Source organism: Mus musculus, chromosome 2, assembly GCF_000001635.26.
Source record: "Mus musculus strain C57BL/6J chromosome 2, GRCm38.p6 C57BL/6J".
Taxonomy (NCBI): domain Eukaryota; kingdom Metazoa; phylum Chordata; class Mammalia; order Rodentia; family Muridae; genus Mus; species Mus musculus.
This window is the reverse complement of record NC_000068.7, coordinates 157,156,381-157,174,921: the sequence shown is the minus strand read 5'-3', so window position 1 is coordinate 157,174,921 and position 18,541 is coordinate 157,156,381. Positions and strand designations below refer to the sequence as shown.

Sequence of the window (18,541 nt, the reverse complement as noted above, 5' to 3'; positions counted from 1 at the left end):
ATTGTTTTCTGTAGGTTATATTCCCTAATAACTTTGAAATAGGTAATGGAGGAAATGTGCAAGGCCATCTCCCCATGATGCCAATGTCTCCAATAATACATCCAAGAGTCAAGGAAGTTCGCACTGACAGTGGGAGCCTTCGACAGGGTAGGTGTGACGTTGATGGAGCACTGGGGACAGATGCAGACCACCTTGTTTGTTTTAAGATTTATTTATTTATTTATTCCATATACAACATTCTGCCTCCCATGTATGCCTGGGAACCAGAAGAGGGCACCACCACCACCGTATCTTATTACAGATGGCTGTGAGCCACCATGTGGTTGCTGGGAATTGACCTCAGGACCTCTGGAAGAGCAGTCAGTGCTCTTAACCGCTGAGCCATCTCTCCAGTACCCACAGATCAGTTTCTTAAGAAAACAGCTTCTAACTCCTTAGAAGCATAAAACATTTAATTTCTTCATCAAGATTTGACAAGCTCAGTGCTTTCACCCATATTCAATGTGACCTATTATACACTTTCTTTCTTTTTTTTTTATATTATTATTTTTTTTTATTATACACTTTCTTTGTATTAAAAGCAGTTCTGTGCTGAGCTTGGTGGCACATGCCTTTAATCTCACCATTATAAAGGCAGAGGCATACAGATTTCTGAGTTTGAGGCCAGCCTGGTCTACATACTGAGTTCCAGGCCAGACAGAGCTACAGAGAAAGACCGTTTCTGAGATGGGGGGTTGTGGAGAGGAAGAAAAAAAGAGGAAAGAAAAGAAAGAAAAAGGCTTGTGGCTTAGTGAATTTTTCACCAATCCTGCCAGCCTGAGTGTGACTCCCCAGGACCCACATGCTGGGGTACAGAACCAACTCTGGTTAATTCTCTGACCTCCACCAGTGCACCATGGCTTGCCATTCTCCTCTGAACTAAATAAGTTAAAATCTAATTTAAAAAATTAACCTCCACAACTGAGCTATATCTCCTAAAAGACTTATTTACACTCTTAAAATTGTACCTTTTGAGCCTTAATAATGGGAAGATTTTAGTGCAGTCTTGTTTTTTTATTGTGATGTACCATCTGACACACTCATCTCTTGGATTACGAATCCCTTGGAATTTGTTCTGTTTGTTTTGCTTTTGAGAGAGCTTCTCTATGTATGCCAGGCTGGCCTCAGACTTTTGACCCTCCATCCTCCGCCTCCTGAGTGCTTGGGTTCCAGGTGTGTGCTTTGCGTTCTTAAATTCCAAGAATGGTCAAAACCTTCGCTGTTCCACTGTTGCTTTGCAAATACTGGGAAAACTATGGTAAACGCTCAGTTTACTGAGTGTACAAATAAATGGCTGCTCCGTCCACCATCTGCCAGGGCAAAGAAGATGCCCTGTTATAAATAACATAAGGCAGCAAGCACCATCTAAGTTACTCTGTGTGACTTTTTAACTTGTATCAGTGGGCTGGGGATCAAACCCAAAGCTTCATACCATGCTAAGCAAGTGCTCTCATAAGAGAAGGCATTTCAGGGCGTCTGCAGATAACGTCATGGCTGGGACCCAGTTCTCTCCCAGAACCACCACCTTTGAGCATTCCTGTTCACTCCAAGGGCTTTCTTGGTTTTCTTAGATTCAAGGCACTCAAGTAGACTCTGGGAGCTACAAGAATCTACTTGTTTACTGAGGACTAAAGTTAGGGCTGCTCTTGTAACATCCAGAATCATTCAAAGAGTTTTATTTAGCCACAGCTGCTTCCCCATCTCACATTACACATCATAGCCAGAGTAACTTTTATTACCTATACTTTAAAAGTAGACTGACCGATCACCTACTTAAAGTAAAACTAGGTACTGAGGCCGGGCAGTGGTGGCGCACGCCTATAATCCCAGCACTCGAGAGGCAGAGGCAGGTGGATTTCTGAGTTCGAGGACAGCCTGGTCTACAGAGTGAGTTCCAGGACAGCCAGGGCTACGCAGAGAAACCCTGTCTCAGAAAACCAAACAAACAACTTAAGTATTGAGATGCCTTCACTTTAATGTGGTGGGTACTGTCGTTCAGTGGTAGACTGCTTGCCTAACATGCACAGAACACAAAAGAGCAGCAGCAGAGCACATGGTGTGCTTGTGAGATTGGCTCAGGACAGTGATAAAACATTGTGAACAACGATGCAGAATTGAATGTCTCTAGAAATATGTGACGAGCTGGGCGTGCTGCTGCATGACTTCATCCCAGCACTTGGGAGGAAGAGGAAGGTGGGTCCCTATGAGTTTAAAGTCAGTCTGTTCTGTTCCACATAATGAGTTCCAGGCCAGCCATGACTACATAATGATACCCTGTCTCAAAAACTAAAGCAAAACAAAGCCAGACATATGTAACTTACATTACAGTTTTTGTAGAAGCTCACAACTAATAGTTCTCCTTGAGTCAAAGGAAACATTGGACTTGAACTTTTGAACAATGCTGGAACTGGTGAGAGCTTGCTGACCCTTGGAAGACAAAAGTCCATTTTTGTTGTTGTATAACAGACAGAAGTTACTAATGGCTCTCTTAGGTTTCTATTGCTGTGATAAAGCAACTTGGGGAAGAAACGGTTTGTTTCAACTTGTAATCCACATCACTGTACACCTCTAAGAGAAGTCAGAGCAGGACCTCAAATAGGGCAGGAACCTAGAGGCAGGGGTGATTTAGAGGTAATGGAGGAGCGCTGTCTTGCTCACTCTACTTTCTTATAGTGCCCAGGACTGCCAGGCAACGGGCAACATGGGCCACAGTGAAGTAAGCCCATCTCAGTCATTAGTCAAGAAAATTCACTAAAGGCTTGCCCACAGGCCAGGCTGGTGGGAACATTTTCTCAGTTGAAGTTCTGTCTTCCCAGATGTCTCAAATTTGTGTCGAATTGACATAAAACCAGCCCAAAGCATTTAATTACCATTCATTGCTCATCTCTGCATATGACCTAGTATCTATGTGACTATCCTGGAAAGCTTTTTGAATGTTTTAACAGCTCTCTTATACCAACTGGAAAGTTAAAAATGTTGTCAGAGAGCCAGCATGGTAGTATATGCCTTTGATCCCAACATTCAGGAGGCCAAGGCATGAGGATCTCTGAGTTCAAGGCCACTCTGGTCTACAGAGAGAGTTCATTCCAGGACAGCCAGGGCTACACAGAAACAAAAACAAAAAACAGAGAGAGAGAGAGAAGAAAATATGAATGTGAGAGTGAGAATGTTATTGGATGGAGCACAGGGCCCCCAATGGAGGAGATAGAGAAAATACCCAAAGAGCTAAAGGGGTCTGCAACCCTATAGGAGGAACAACGGTATGAACTAACCAGTACCCCCCAGAACTGTGTCTCTAGTTGCATATGTAGCAGAGGATGGCCTAGGCGGCCATCAATGGGAGAAGAAGCCCTTGGTCTTGTGAAGATCATATGCCCCAGTACAGGGGAATGCCAGGGCCAGGAAATGGGAGTGGGTGGACTGGGGAGCAGGGGCCGGGGGAAGGTATAGGGGACTTTCAGGATAGCATTTAAAATGTAAATGAAGAAAATATCTAATAAAAAAAAATTTAGAAGCTGAAAACATTTTAAAAAATATAAGGGGAAAAAAAAGAAGAGAATGAGAATGTGGGGCACACCTTTAATCCCAGCACCCGGGAGGCAGAGGCCAGCCTGGTCTACAGAGTGAGTTCCAGGACAGCCAGGGCTACACAGAGAAACCCTGCCTCGAAAAACAAAAACAAACAAACAAAAAAGAAAGTACATGAGCTCTATTGCAGAGATCTGTTGTTTCTGTTGATGTACCTAAAAAAAACTCCTGTGACTATCTGTTATATTAACATAAAAACTTGATTAAGCTGCTATCATATTGAAATGCTGAATTTGGATAAATGAAACCTCTATTTAAATCTGTTTGATTCTAGAATAAAATATCTCTTCTTCCTTAAAGAAGAACATATAGTATCAAAACTGTCTTGAGATCCTGTGTTCACTGTAGTGAATTGCATTGGGAGAGGCCCTGTCCCTAACTGTGTCTGTGTGACAGAGGTTAATACCCCATGTCTTCCGATGTTGCACTTCGCCTTACCACATGAGGCAGGCTGGCTAGTGAGTTCTGGGGTCTGCCTGTCTCTGCCCATCCTCCCCCGCTTTATTTACTCTGTCAGGATAACAGACCTGTGCCATCACACCGTGAGGCTGGGGCTCCAAATCCCCAGCTTCTTATATTTGCATGATGGGCATTTTAACGACTGATCCATCTCACCAATCCAATATCTTCTCTTTGGTTTTGATCGGAAGAGAAGACCCTCCAACTAAGGCAGGGCCAGCAGTGGCATGTGTCACGTTTGCTCCTGTTTCCTGGTGACCCTACTAAAGATGGCTCTGTGTTTACTGATTCATAAACCACAGCCACTGCCTTAAACTGCTAGGAATGTGGGGGTGGCAAAACTGTGACTCCACAAACCGAGTTTTGCTTGTGCCTCCTCTTAATCATGGGTGCTATTTATTTAGTAGGTAATACTAAGAGCTAGAATCCATCTCTTCAGTTAGTGCTTATGTCATTCGACTGCTCAGCCTCTCCCTTGTTCTTAATGGGTTGCTCTGTTGCTATGGACAGAGCTGCAGGAATGCGGAAAGCTGAGCTGCCACACTGCTCACTCTGCTCTCTCTCCCTCTAGGCTCAGCAGTCCGTGAGTGTGGGAACCATGCTCCCTTCTACAGCTCAAGTGCTTAGTGTGTGAATAAGGAAACCTGAATTTTTTTATTTTGGAATACGTTTTAAATTTAAACCTTTTCTTTTTCTCTTTATTAGATATGCAACCATTGTCTCCGATTTCTGTCCATGAGCGCTACAGCTCCCCTGCTGCAGGAAGTGCTAAGAGGAGACTGTTTGGAGATGACCCACCAAAGGACACACTGATGGATAAGATTATGGCAGAAGGAACAAAGCTGAAAATTGCTCCTTCGAGTGTCACTGCTGAAAGCTTATCAATTTCCCCTGGGCAAGCTCTTCTGACAATGGCCACAACCACAGTCACAGGGACGACGGGACGGAAAGTTACAGTCCCTTTGCATGGTAGCATCTTCATCTCTGCCTTATATTGTTCAGTTACATAAAAATTTAAGAAATGTCTTATGACATTGCATCACATGATATAACTCTGTATTTTTTAAAAACTTGACTTTATGTATATAAGAGTTCTGCCTGCATGCATGTCTATGCACCATGTACATGCCTGATGCCTGTATAGGCCAGAAGAGGATGTCAGTTTCCCTGGAACTGGAGTATAGGTGGTTGTGAACCACTGTGAGTGGTGAGAACTGAACTTTGGGTCCCCAGCATTAGCAGCAAATGCTCTGAGCCATTGAGCCGTCTCTCCAGCCCCAGTAGTTTATTCTTAAACCTAAGTTCTTCTCTTTCCCTTTTTTTTTTTTTTAAAGAGGATGAGTTTTAGATCTCATCCCAAAAGAACTTTATCGAAATGCCAATTCATCTCAACTTTATTTCATCTCAAAAGAGGTCCAAATAATGGACTCAAAGAAATCAAACCCATGTTCAGTACACATGTATTTCATGCGTCCAACTCCCTGAACTGAACATACTATGTGAATATAATAGATACTCACTACAACTTTAATTTGACAATCAATAGACAACTCTGTCCCTACACTTATGTTTATTAAAAACTGACAAACAAACAAAACCTGTACAAAAGATATCCCCAAATTCCTTATCAAATTGAAACAGTAATCTTGAGAGACATTATCGCCTAGGACCCCCTCTTCCTCTGGCGCGACCATGTCCTCTTCCTCTACCCCGGCCTCGGCCTCTTCCTGCAACAGCTTCTCTTTTCCTAGATTTCACCTTAGGTTCAACATCCACAAGTAGTGTATCTAGAGGTAAGCTGTCTGGTAGAATAAAATACCGAATGTTAGTGCCTTGAATACTCAATGTTTCCAACTGTACAGGTTCTCTGTTCTTCAGGGTCATTTTCACAGCTTTAAGGTGTGTATTCATGCTGACATCTACACCTGTGATTGTTCCATGGACTTGTGTCCCATTCTTCAATTCAATGGTTACAGTTTCATGACTCAATTTCATCAAAAATCTCACGAGCTTCATCCTAGCGATGCAGTTCTCCCTTCTGGTCCGACTGTTCATGGAATTCAGGCCTTCTCTTTCCCTTTAACTGACCCTGTATTGTAGGGCAATTTGAAGTTCACAGGAATTTTAAAGTAGAAGAGCTTGTCATATACTTCCTGTCATCCTCCCTGTGCACTCTCACAGCCTGTGAAAACATCGACATTGTACACACGAGCCGGTGGGTTCTTAGATCAGTGAGGCCTCACTGACTCATTCATACGTACAACCCATGGCTTACTTTCAGCATCACTCTCTGGGTAGCGGACATTCTGTGCACATTACAGTATTGACACTGTATAATGACATCTATCATCATAGTCTCACTGCCCTGAAGTGTTCAGTCCTACACCTCCTGTTTTATTTTGAACATATACTATCTTAAATTTCCACATTTTATAAATTTACAACCCTTTTTGTTAGGATTTAGTTTTTTTTTTTTTTTTTTTTTTTTAAAGATTTATTTATTTATTATATGTAAGTACACTGTAGCTGTCTTCAGACACACCAGAAGAGGGAGTCAGATCTTGTTACGGATGGTTGTGAGCCACCATGTGGTTGCTGGGATTTGAACTCTGGACCTTCGGAAGAGCAGTCGGGTGCTCTTACCCACTGAGCCATCTCACCAGCCCAGGATTTAGTTTTTTTTTTTTTTTTTGTTGTTATCTGAACTTTATAAGTTGGTGTATTAAGGGAGAAATAGTGCTTAAAAGAGTAAAATTTGCTTTTTAAAGTATTAAAGTTGGGCCAGTGACATGGCTCGTCAGCTAAAGGATCTTGCCTGCAAACCGGACAGCCCAGGTTCAGTCCCCAGAAGCCACATGGTAGGAGAGAACTGGTCCTGTGGGTTGTCCTCTGACCTCTATGCTCACATTGTGGCTCATACACACATTCCTCCCATAAGATAAATAGATGATGTTTGTAAAAGTTTTAAGTGTCATATAAAAACATGACAGGCTCATACAAAAACAGAAGACAAGATTTTTTGTTGTCGTTGTTGTCTGTTTTTAAGACAGGGCCTCTATGTCGTGCTGGCTTTAACTCACCATGTAACCTTGGCAGGCCTCACATTTACAGCCGTCCTCCTGCCTTAGCTTCCCAAGGATTGTAGACATGAGGCGTCACACCCTGCTACTCAAAATTTGTCTCCTTAAATAAAATGAAACATAAGACTATCGAAAGGAAACCTGCTCTTGCTTCAAAAAGTAAAAGCAGAACTGTGTTATAGATAGCTCCTGTGTAATAGCTGCATCCCTTTCTCTAACGTCCCTGCACTAACTCATACATGTACACTGACAACTTGCTGTGAACATTCAGCTTGTATCTCCACCTGAGAGTCTTGCTTGTGCATGCAGGTATCGCCAATGATGCTGGAGAAATCACACTGGTTCCTATCTCCATGAATCCAACTCAGGAGTCCACAGCTGAGAGCCCTGTGTCACTGACTGCCCAGTCACTAATTGGTACTTCTCCGAAACAGACCCATCTGACTAAAGCACAAGATGCTCATCTGACCGGAGTAAGCAAACCCAAGAGGACTGGGTCCTTAGCACTGTTCTATAGGAAGGTACGTGTCTCCACAGCATCCAAACACAGCTCATTCAGCCAAGACTGCATACTAAGCAGTGTTGGCCTCTTTTGATTTCTCTTTAAATATACATATTATAAAATTTGCTTCTTTAATTTTTAGGCGTACAGTTCGGTGCTAGATACCCTCACCTTGTTGTGTGACCTTTGCCACTGTGCACCCCTGGGACCTTTTCGTCTTCTCACCCTGAAACCCTTTACTCATTAAAGCGGAAGCCACCATTTCTCCCTGCTCCCATCAGGCGATCTCCATGCTATTTTTGTGTGCATGAATTTGAGTGTTTGAAAAGGTGCCATGTTCCAGTGAAATGACACACTAGCGCGTCTGTTGACTGGCTCATTTTCCCACATTCATCTGTGCAATAGCACGCGTGGGCATTTCTTTGCATTTTAAAGCTGAGTAACGTATATGCCACACTTGGTGTATCTATTCATCTGTGAGGGATGTTTGGGTTGTTACACTTTCTGGTTTTATGAATTGTGCCGCTGTGAGTATTGGCTCTCTCTGGCTCTGCGTTCAGCTTAAGTGTATTCCTAGAAGTGAGGTCAATATCTAGTGTGTTAGGGGTGGGGCCAGAGGACAGCTATGGCTGTCATTCTGTTTGTGCCATCCACTTTGTTTTTAAGAGAACTCACCAGGTAAACTAGGCTGGCTAGCAAGCAAGTCCCAGGGACTCCTATCTGTCTCCTCCTCCGCAGCACGGAACTACATTGCATACCACCATACCCTGTGTTTGTGAGTGAGTTCTGGGCACTGAACCCCAGTTCTCATGCTAGTACAGCAAGTGGCCTAATGACTAAACTATGGTGTCTCCCAGGCCCTTGGTATTTGTTTAGGCAACTGCCGTTCTGGACTGTGTGACTGCACTGCTGTTTGTCCTTACTGCTCCTTCTCAACAGTGACAGTGTCCTTCTCTACCCACAGTGACAGTGTCCTTCCCTACCCACAGTGACAGTGTCCTTCCCTACCCACAGTGACAGTGTCCTTCCCTACCCACAGTGACAGTGTCCTTCCCTACCCACAGTGACAGTGTCCTTCTCTACCCACAGTGACAGTGTCCTTCCCTACCCACAGTGACAGTGTCCTTCCCTACCCACAGTGACAGTGTCCTTCCCTACCCACAGTGACAGTGTCCTTCTCTACCCACAGTGACAGTGTCTTCTCTACTCACAGTGACAGTGTCTTCTCTACCCACAGTGACAGTGTCCTTCCCTACCCACAGTGACAGTGTCCTTCCCTACCCACAGTGACAGTGACCTTCCCTACCCACAGTGACAGTGTCCTTCCCTACCCACAGTGACAGTGTCCTTCCCTACCCACAGTGACAGTGTCCTTCCCTACCCACAGTGACAGTGTCCTTCCCTACCCACAGTGACAGTGTCCTTCCCTACCCACAGTGACAGTGTCCTTCTCTACCCACAGTGACAGTGTCTTCTCTACTCACAGTGACAGTGTCTTCTCTACCCACAGTGACAGTGTCCTTCCCTACCCACAGTGACAGTGTCCTTCCCTACCCACAGTGACAGTGTCCTTCTCTACCCACAGTGACAGTGTCCTTCCCTACCCACAGTGACAGTGTCCTTCCCTACCCACAGTGACAGTGTCTTCTCTACCCACAGTGACAGTGTCCTTTCCTACCCACAGTGACAGTGTCCACCTTCTTTATCAACAGTGACTTTCTGAGATTTTGGGGGGTTGGGTGTGGAGGAGTGGAAGAACTTTATTCAAAGTGCAGTGAGATGTGGTAAAAGGGGACACTAAGGATCTTACCTCAAGCTCAAGATCAGGACCAAACAGGGCTCCTTCTATATATTGTAATGAAAAGGCTGACTTCCTGCTCTTAGACTTCCTCACTGGTGTTGCTGGGCTCAATCTCCAATTACAGTTCTCACAGAGATCTGCATTGTCAGTGGTGGGGACAGCAGGCTTCATAGAAGAGCCGCACTGGAACTCACCTCTTTCTTTCTTTCTTTCTTTCTTTCTTTCTTTCTTTCTTTCTTTCTTTCTTTCTTTCTTTCTTTCTTTCTTTCTTTCTTTCTTTCTGGCTTGGTCTAGAGGATTGAAGCAGGGCATTGTGTGTGTGTGTGCTTTTCTTTATGTGTATGGGTATTTTATTTGTACACCATATTTGTACACTGCCCTCAGAGGCCAAAAAGAGTCTGACACTCTTGTTAATGGAGTTGTAGCCCTGACTGTTACTAGCTACCATGTGGTGCTGGGATTTGAACTCCTATCCTCTGGAAGTACTCTTACCCACTGAGCCATCACTCCTGCTTACATTTTAGTTTCTCGTTGTTTAATAAGTGTGGCTTATTGTTAGTTTAGATATCTTTGCATAAATGTCCTTTAGATTTTGTGATCGTCACAGGAGTCCTTTATTTCTTCTGGATATCCTCAACGGATTCATGGTTTTCAGAGATTTTCTCCCATTGCAGCAGTTGTCTTTTCACTCTAGTAATTATAGTCTTTGATGCATAAAGATTCCTAATTTTGACAAAAGTTTTTTTCTCTGGAATATGTGCATATGCATGTGTGGACGCATGGAAGCTAGAGGCTAATGTTGAATGTCTTCCTCCAGCACTCCCTACCTTATTTTCAGATTTTTTGTTTAGGGCATGGAGAAATGGCTCAGTAGTTAAGAGCACTGGCTGCTTCTTCAGAAGGCCCATGTTCAATTCCCAGTCCCCAGGTAGTGGCTCACACAGTCTGTAGCTCCCGTCCCAGGGACCCTGACACTTTTTTCTGCCTCCTCAGACTCCCGGCATGCTCTAAACCATAGAGCCACTCCAGTCTCAGGAGACTGGGTTTTTGGGTTTTGGGTTTTTGGTTTGTTGTTGTTATTTTTAAAAATGTTTTGCTTTCTGAGTCATTTTCAGGCTCAGAAAAGTTAAGAGCTTTGTTACTTGGCATATTTGACATTCCAGGAATTTTACTCCAACCCAAAAAGAACACACAGGGGCTTCTGAACACTTGAAAATGTTTGAACTCATGACAGTTATTATGCAGGTGAACCCTATTTTTACTTTTTCTTACTTTTCATGGTGGCATTATAGAGTATTAGGCATGATCACTTTAAATAGGGGGCTGGAGAGATGGCTCAGTGGTTAAGAGCACTGACTGCTCTTCCAGAGGACCTGAGTTCAATTCCCAGCCAGATGGTGGCTCACAACCATATGTAATGGGATCCGATGCCCTCTTCTGGTGTGTCTGAAGAGAGCAACAGTGTATTTGTGCATAAAGTAAATTAATAAATCTTTAAATAAAAAAGAATAAAAAACACTGTAAAGTAGTTTCCATCTATAGCTTTTATTTATACTCTCTAATCACAGCATTTAAACTAATGCTATAAAACAGAAAAATTAGATGATTTGGTAATAATTAACAGCCTACCTGTTTTGTTTTGTTTTTTAAGCTTGGTCTATAAGCCCATGTTCATGGTAAGACTTAGACACTTGACAAGTAACTTGCTGTACAATAATGTGTTCTCTTCTCTCTTAGGTCTATCATTTGGCAAGTGTGCGCCTACGTGACTTATGTCTAAAACTTGATGTTTCAAATGAATTACGAAGGAAGATCTGGACATGTTTTGAATTCACTTTAGTTCACTGCCCTGATTTAATGAAAGATAGGCATTTGGATCAGCTCCTTCTGTGTGCATTTTACATCATGGCAAAAGTATGTATAGGATGGGAGGGGGTTTCTGCCCTTGTTACCTTAATTTGAAGCATCAGTAAACACTGTTGAATTTGGTCCTTAGTTTTCCTTATGTGCTACAAGCTGATACTGCTTATCTTTATTAAGTAATAACTTCAAGCCACTACAATGTCTGGACTTTTCCTATGAGTTTCATAATAATAAACTTTTTCACTTGTTAAGACTACATTTGAGGGAGGCAGGCAGATTTCTGAGTTCGAGGTCAGCCTGGTCTACAAAGTGAGTTCCAGGTCAGCCAGGACTACACAGAGAAACCCTGTCTCGAAAAACCAAAAAAAAAAAAAAAAAAAAAGGCTACATGTAAAATGGGTAAGGGTGCTGGCCACACAAGCCTGAATTTGATCTGAACCCATAGTGAAAGGGAAAAAGGGGAAACCGAATCGTGAACGTTGTCTTCTGTTCTGTGTCAGATGTGCTCCTGAGTTCACACACACACACATCATTATCACCACACATGAAATTTTTATGTTTTTAAAAAGAAGAGTACATTGGTTATAAAGGAATTTAGAAATGTGGATAACACATTTGCACCTCTCCCTGTGATGTCTCTGGTGTGAGACTTAAAAATAAAATGAGCATGACATTCCGATGAGTAAGGTGCAGAACTGAAGTCGCTTGGCCGCAGTCACCCATAAGTAGCAACACTTCGTGGCCCTCCCTCTTCCTTCCTAGTCTGGCGTAGGATGCCTGTGCTCATGCCTTTCTTTGTTGTATCATGCTGCTTAGCAAGTACTCTTTGCTTTTTGTTGCTACACCATGTTTAGGTCACAAGGAACCCATCTTGCTTATTTTTTAAAAGTTTGACATATATTGGAAAAGTCATTTATAACTTCTGTCTTCACAATATATTGGCTAAACTCGCAATCTTAGCCAATGTATATAATTTTTTTTTTTTTGGTTTTTCGAATCAGGGTTTCTCTGTGTAGCTAGCTCTGGCTGTCCTGGAACTCACTTTGTAGACCAGGCTGGCCTTGAACTCAGAAATCTGCCTGCCTCTGCCTCCCAAGATTAAAGGCATGCGCCACCACGCCCGGCTCACTTTTTTTTTTTTTTTGGTATATAATTTTAAGACCTGATTTTTAAGCATTCGAGGCAAAAGGTATGTTTCCAAACTCTCTTGTGCCCTTCCTGTTCAGTACCTCTTTAAAATCTCTATATATAGGAGCTGGAGAGATGACTCAGTGGTTAAAAACACTAGCTTCTTGCCCTTCCAGAGGACCTGAGTTCAATTTTTAGCGCCCACATAACTGCTCACAGCCCCTATAACTCTAGTAGCAGGGGATCTGATGGTCTCTTCTAGCTCCCTTGGCCCCCAAACATGCATTTAGTACATGGGCATTCATGCAGACAAAGCACTCATACATGTAAAAGAAGAATAAGTTTTTAAATGTCTATATAAAGTATTAATACATATTTTTACTAATCATTTGTGTTTTTCCAGAAATCTGTCAGAATTTAGGCTTTTCTACTTCTAAGTCATAGTGCATCAGGGAAGGATTAGTTGAAACCAGTGTTATGATAGCAGATAACAGGAAGGATTCCTTTTTGGATCACTAATCTCTTTCCTTTCCTACTGTGACTTCTAAGTATTAGACTCCCTACCAACTGTCTTAAAACACTCAAAACCTAATCCTATAATAACTACCCAGTTCTTTGATGAATCACTGCAAGATATTTTTCTGTCTTTTAGTAGGTGGTTAATTTACTTTTAAATAAGTACTCAAAAGTAATAAGCCAGACCCTGCCAGGGGCTCAGCGTGTCTTCGTTTTTTTTCCATCAGTTTTCCAACACTCATTTTCAGTAGTGCTCTATCCTACCGGGTCTACTGCTTGTTGATTAATGAGACTGGTAACTGTGTCCCCATGGGCCACAAAGCCTGAACTTTAAAAGTAGCAAAAATCATAACTGTATGTGGTTTTTAGTCATAGATCAGCCTGGGTTAATGGCTTTCTGCAAGGCTGCTCTTAATACCAACCTATAATTGACATCTTTGCTCAGAGCCGTGTTTCTTTCAAAAGCAGTTGATAAATGTATTTTTTTTTTTAAGGTAACAAAAGAAGAAAGAACTTTTCAAGAAATAATGAAAAGTTATAGGAATCAGCCCCAAGCTAATAGTCACGTGAGTTACATTATTTTTCCTCTGTCCAAAAATATATTTTTATGCCATTTCTTTGCTATCAGGATATATAAAAAGTAGTTACTTGATAGTTTTACTGTAGTTTGGATTTCTTGGTTTAAAGGATGCCAGGAAACTCAAGAAATAGTTTCATTAAAGGAAAGCTTAAGTAGAAGGCTGGAAACCTGACTCCTCCTGACTTATCCATGTCTGCTTCTACCCTCACACATTCTGGAGTGGCTTCTGTTCATTTTAGGAGGAGAGACATTTCTCACTAGAAAACCTAACAAAAGATAGGTGTACAACATTTCATTGTTAGGTTTGGTTTGTTTGAGACAGGGTCTCATTATGTAACCCTTGCTGTCCAGGGACTAACTATATAGATCAGGTTGGCTTCAAAATCACAAAGATCTGCCTGCCTCTGCCTCCTGAGTGCTGGGATTAAAGGTGAGCCGCAACACTTGGCTACTGATACTATTTCTTAACTGTATGAAGCTCGCTTGATACTCTAATGGTTAAAGCCAATGAAATTTGATGAATTGTTGACCCTGGCTTCTTTGCTGTCTGCAGTTGGTTGAGTTTTAGTTTGACTGGGTATCATGTACCCACTCCTTCACTCCCAGCCCGGGTAGGTTGTACTCAGACTTACTAACACACCTGAGGATGACCCTGGCTCATAGCTCTTTCCCTCCCAATGCTGGGCTTATAGGCATGGATCACCAGTATGACTGCCTGAAGTCATAATGTTTACATCTTTGATAACTTATTAGTGACATGGTGACAATCCTGTTTTGATCATGGAAATATTAATTGATGGTAGATGTCCTGGCACAAGGGAAATATTTAATGAATAACTTACTTGCCTTGCCTTTTAATTATTTGAATTAAAGAGCACAGAAAGTTACCTTAAGGCTTTGGCCATTTAATCTAGTTCGTAGACAAATAGTGAGAGTTAGAGCGGGTAATCATACCTCCTCTGAGCCCAAATGACTCTGTTTTCCTAAGCCCCACGTACACCAATAGTGAGCAATAGAAAGACATTTCAAAGTATAAATATTGGTTAAACACTGTGGCAGATTTTCTGGGCCTCTTTAGGAAAATCCTCTGGAACACAGTCTAGAAGAGGCCCTACCTTAGGGTGGTGTGGATCCAAACTGAGCCCCGCCACTCCTTGTGGAGTAATCTCTCAGCACCTTGTAGATGACTTAGAAAAAAGATGGAGCCCTGCGATGGTGGCACACGCCTTTAATCCCAGCACTCGGGAGGCAGAGGCAGGTGGATTTCTGAGTTTGAGGCCAGCCTGGTCTACAAAGTGAGTTCCAGGCCAGCCAGGGCTATACAGAGAAACCCTGTCTCGAAAAAAAAAAGGAAAAAAAAAGTGGACTGTGTTTTTGTAGCCATCTGTAGGAAAGACGTTAGGGACAGGGAAGGAACTTTTTTTTGGTTTTTGGTGTTTTTTCTGCCTCAATTTTTCTTCTCTGTGATGTTTCCCATAATCTGTACTTATGAGAGTTAATATGATTTACCTGGTTTGGTGATAACCCACATGAGAGGTATTCCTTAGCTGACTTGATTTTGCTCTTGTTTTGGCTTTGTTTAATTTGTATCTCTTATGACTAAGTGGTCCCCCCCTCTGGCCTGTAGGTATACAGGAGTGTTCTCTTGAAGAGTATTCCAGGAGGAGTCGTGGTGTACAATGGTGACTGTGAAATGACCGATGGTGGTAAGCTTATCCAACTCTCATGCTGTACACAATACACCTTTGACATGGACTCACATTGTAGGTGGAATTAGCAATATAGTCACTGTTTTTAAAGACTTACTATTTGTGTGTGTGAAAGTGGCTGTGTAAGGAGAGAGAGAGAGAGAGAGAGAGAGAGAGAGAAAGAGAGAGAGAGAGAGAGAGAGAAATATGAGAATGACTGACTATAGGTACCTGTGGAGGCCAGAAGAGGGTGTTGGGATCCCTGAGCGAGACTTACAGGCATTTGTCATCTGGCTGATGTGAACCAGACTGACTGTGTCCTCTGCAAGAGCAGGACATGCTTTTCTTCAGTTCATTTCTCCAACCCTCCACTTTTTCCCCTTGTAGTTCTAGAGATTAGGCCTAAAGCAGGCTAGGCAAGCACTCTACCACTGCACTCACTACACTTTCAGACCAAAAGGCAATTTTTAGATTGCAGAGCTCTGATTCACTGTAGTGTTGGGTTGGTTAGAATTGATTGTCAACTTGACAAGATCTAGAATCACCTAGTAAGCCTCCAGGTGATTATGAGGGATTGTCATAACAAGGGTTATCGGTGTGGGCAAAGAAAAGCAGCCCCGTCCCCAGGTTGGTCCTAGAGTTCATAACAAGGAATCCAGCTGCTTTCTGACCGTGATGCATCGTAACCAGCTGGTGATGGGCTGTGTCCTCGAACCATGCACCAAACAAACCCATTCTCCTTAAGTGCTTTCAGAGTACTGAATCCCAGCAGTAGGAAAAGTAACAAAGGCAAGCCTACTGGGATATAAGCTGAGATTATCTCAAGTCAACAAAGTCCCACTGTGTTCAATTTTGGGGGCAGCAACACATACCTGAGACAAGCATTTAAAAGAAGGAACAAAAAACCAAAGAAGACGAGATTTATTTTACCACATGGATTCAGAGTTCTCATTCCATGGTCAACTGACTGACGTCATCACTTCTGGGCTATCAGCATGCAGACATCACAGTGGATGACAGCTGGAAGGAGAGGGGAGAGACTTGACCCTGAATAGAACTTTTTTTTTCTTTAAAGATTTATTTATTTAGTTTATGTATGTGAGTACACTGTAACTGTCTCAGACACACCAGAAGAGAACATCGGATCCCATTACAGATGGTTGTGAGCCACCATGTGGTGCCTGGGAATTGAACTCAGGACCTCTGGAAGAGCAGTCAGTGCTCTTAACTGCTGAGCCACCACTCCAGCACCTCCCCCCCCCTCCAATAAAGCTTTTAAAAGCCCACCTCTAGGTACTTTTTCTTTATCCTAGAATTTCCATTTTCTCCCAAAACAATGCCAGCTGGGAACCAAGGCTTCGACTGTGAGCCTCTAGGGGACATTTCAGGTATAAACTGTAACACCAGTTAATCTGTCAGAGTGTGACTTCGGAATATGTAGGCAGCAGTTACTTCCTTTTACTTACGTGTATTATTCCTGAGACAGTAGGAAATCACAAAAGAATAAACCAGGTGAAGTTGCAGAAACCTCTGGATTCCTTGCCTATTCTGGTGTTTGATTTTTTTTTTTTTTTTTTCTTTTTTGAGACAAGATTTGTAGCCCAGGCTAATCTCATCCTTGTATATCAGATAGTGACCTTGCAATTCCAGTTCTTCCACCTCCTGAGCACTGGGTTGAACGCTTGTGGCACCACACAGTTTGTGAGATGCTGAAAATAGAATCCAGAACTTGGTGTACACTAGACAAGCACTCCACCAACTGAGTGCACAAAAATGACTTTGAAGATGCATACACAAGCTGGAGAGATGGCTCAGTGGTCAAGAGTGCTAACTGCTCTCGCAGAGCACCCATGTGGTGGCTCCTTGCCCAGCAGCCATCTCTCTGACCACACCTTCTCCATGTTTAGTGGCAAGGATGCGTCTTCTCAATCTGAATACTAATGACAGTCTGCGTAGAGGAACCAACGCAGTCATTGAGTTGTCCCTTAGGAAGCTGGACGTGGATTTCCCCAGCATGTGTCTCAGCCAGTCCCCTAAGCCATAGAAATGCTTCCATTATGTTCTTTGCTCAAACATTCGTCTATCTCCTGGGATGTAGAACTCTGGTCTAATCACAACCATGGATGGATTTCCTTTTTCTTTTCTACTTGACTTTAAATCCTTGGAAAAAATTCAAACCAAAGAGCCAAGCTAAAGTATCTAGTATGTTTTTCTGTAACACTGAAGTTTATAATCTAAAGAAAACATTAAATAATTGGTGTTGACTCATGTAATGAGATTGACCTACATCAGCTATTACTAAATTTCAGACTTTATTTTCTATTGCTTTGACAAGATACCTGAGGCTGCAGAGTTAAGAAAACTCAGAACTCTATGCCTTACACTTCTAAAGGTGGGGACGCTCAAGACTGAGGGGCCATTTCTAGCAAAGGCCTTCTTGGGGGGGGGGGGCTGTGCAGGGTACCACACGCATAAGCAGTATCTCCCACAGGCAGAGCCAAGTACCTAGGTTGTTTATTTTATTTTTAAGGACTGGAATTGTGGGTTGTTTTTTTTTTTTAATTTTTTTGTATGTGTAGATGCTGCATGTCTGTGCACCACATGCATGCAGTATTCTTGGAAGGTGTCAGATCCCCTGGAACTGGATAGAATGGGAGCCACCTTGTGGATGCTGGGGGCTAATTCCAGGTCCTTTGTAAGAGCAATAAGTGCGCTTAACCACTGGAATATCTCTCCAGGCTATTTGATTTTAAATATATTTGTTAGAATGTGTGTGTTACCTGTGTGTGTGTGTGTGTGTGTGTGTGTGTGTGTGGTGTGTGTGTGTATACGCATGTGTACAGGTGTCCATGGAGGTCAGAAAATCATGTGCAGGCCCTGACTTTAATCCCTAGCACTTGGCTATGGGAGATGACATCCAAAGTATGTCTGACCCTTTTAGAGGTTCCCTGGAATGTCATGGCCCGGAGCTGTTTTAGTTTTCTGGTTTTCCTAAGACGAAGGGATACTTCAAATCTGTTGAATATAAGAACTCATCTTTGATATGTTAAATTCCTTATAGTTGGCAGTAGATTCTTTACTACTATAAAGAAATAGGCTGGGCATGGTGGTGCACACTTTTGTTCCCAGCATTCAGGAGGTAGAAGCGGTGGAGCTCTGTGAGTTCAAAGAAAGCCTGGTCTACAGAGCTAGTTCTAGGACAGCCAGGGCTGTTACACAGAGAAACCATGTCTCTGGGGGGAAATTTAAAATTAAAAGAAGAAGGAGGAGGAGGAGGAGGAGGAGGCAGAAGCAGAA

At 42.7% G+C, this 18,541-nt stretch overlaps 1 protein-coding gene and 1 pseudogene across 2 annotated transcripts in view; one reads left to right on the top strand and one right to left on the bottom strand.

The window, feature by feature from the left end:
• Window positions 1-18,541, top strand: part of Rbl1 (RB transcriptional corepressor like 1) — a 58,642-nt gene that overhangs the window by 29,613 nt on the left and 10,488 nt on the right. For both annotated transcript variants that reach the window (NM_011249.2, XM_006499018.1), the window contains 6 exons: window positions 15-147; window positions 4,792-5,055; window positions 7,476-7,687; window positions 11,207-11,383; window positions 13,471-13,542; window positions 15,184-15,262. In NM_011249.2, coding sequence (NP_035379.2) covers window positions 15-147; window positions 4,792-5,055; window positions 7,476-7,687; window positions 11,207-11,383; window positions 13,471-13,542; window positions 15,184-15,262 — 937 coding nt within the window. The remainder of the gene's footprint in view (window positions 1-14; window positions 148-4,791; window positions 5,056-7,475; window positions 7,688-11,206; window positions 11,384-13,470; window positions 13,543-15,183; window positions 15,263-18,541) is intronic.
• Gm14277 lies at window positions 5,640-6,145 on the bottom strand (annotated as a pseudogene).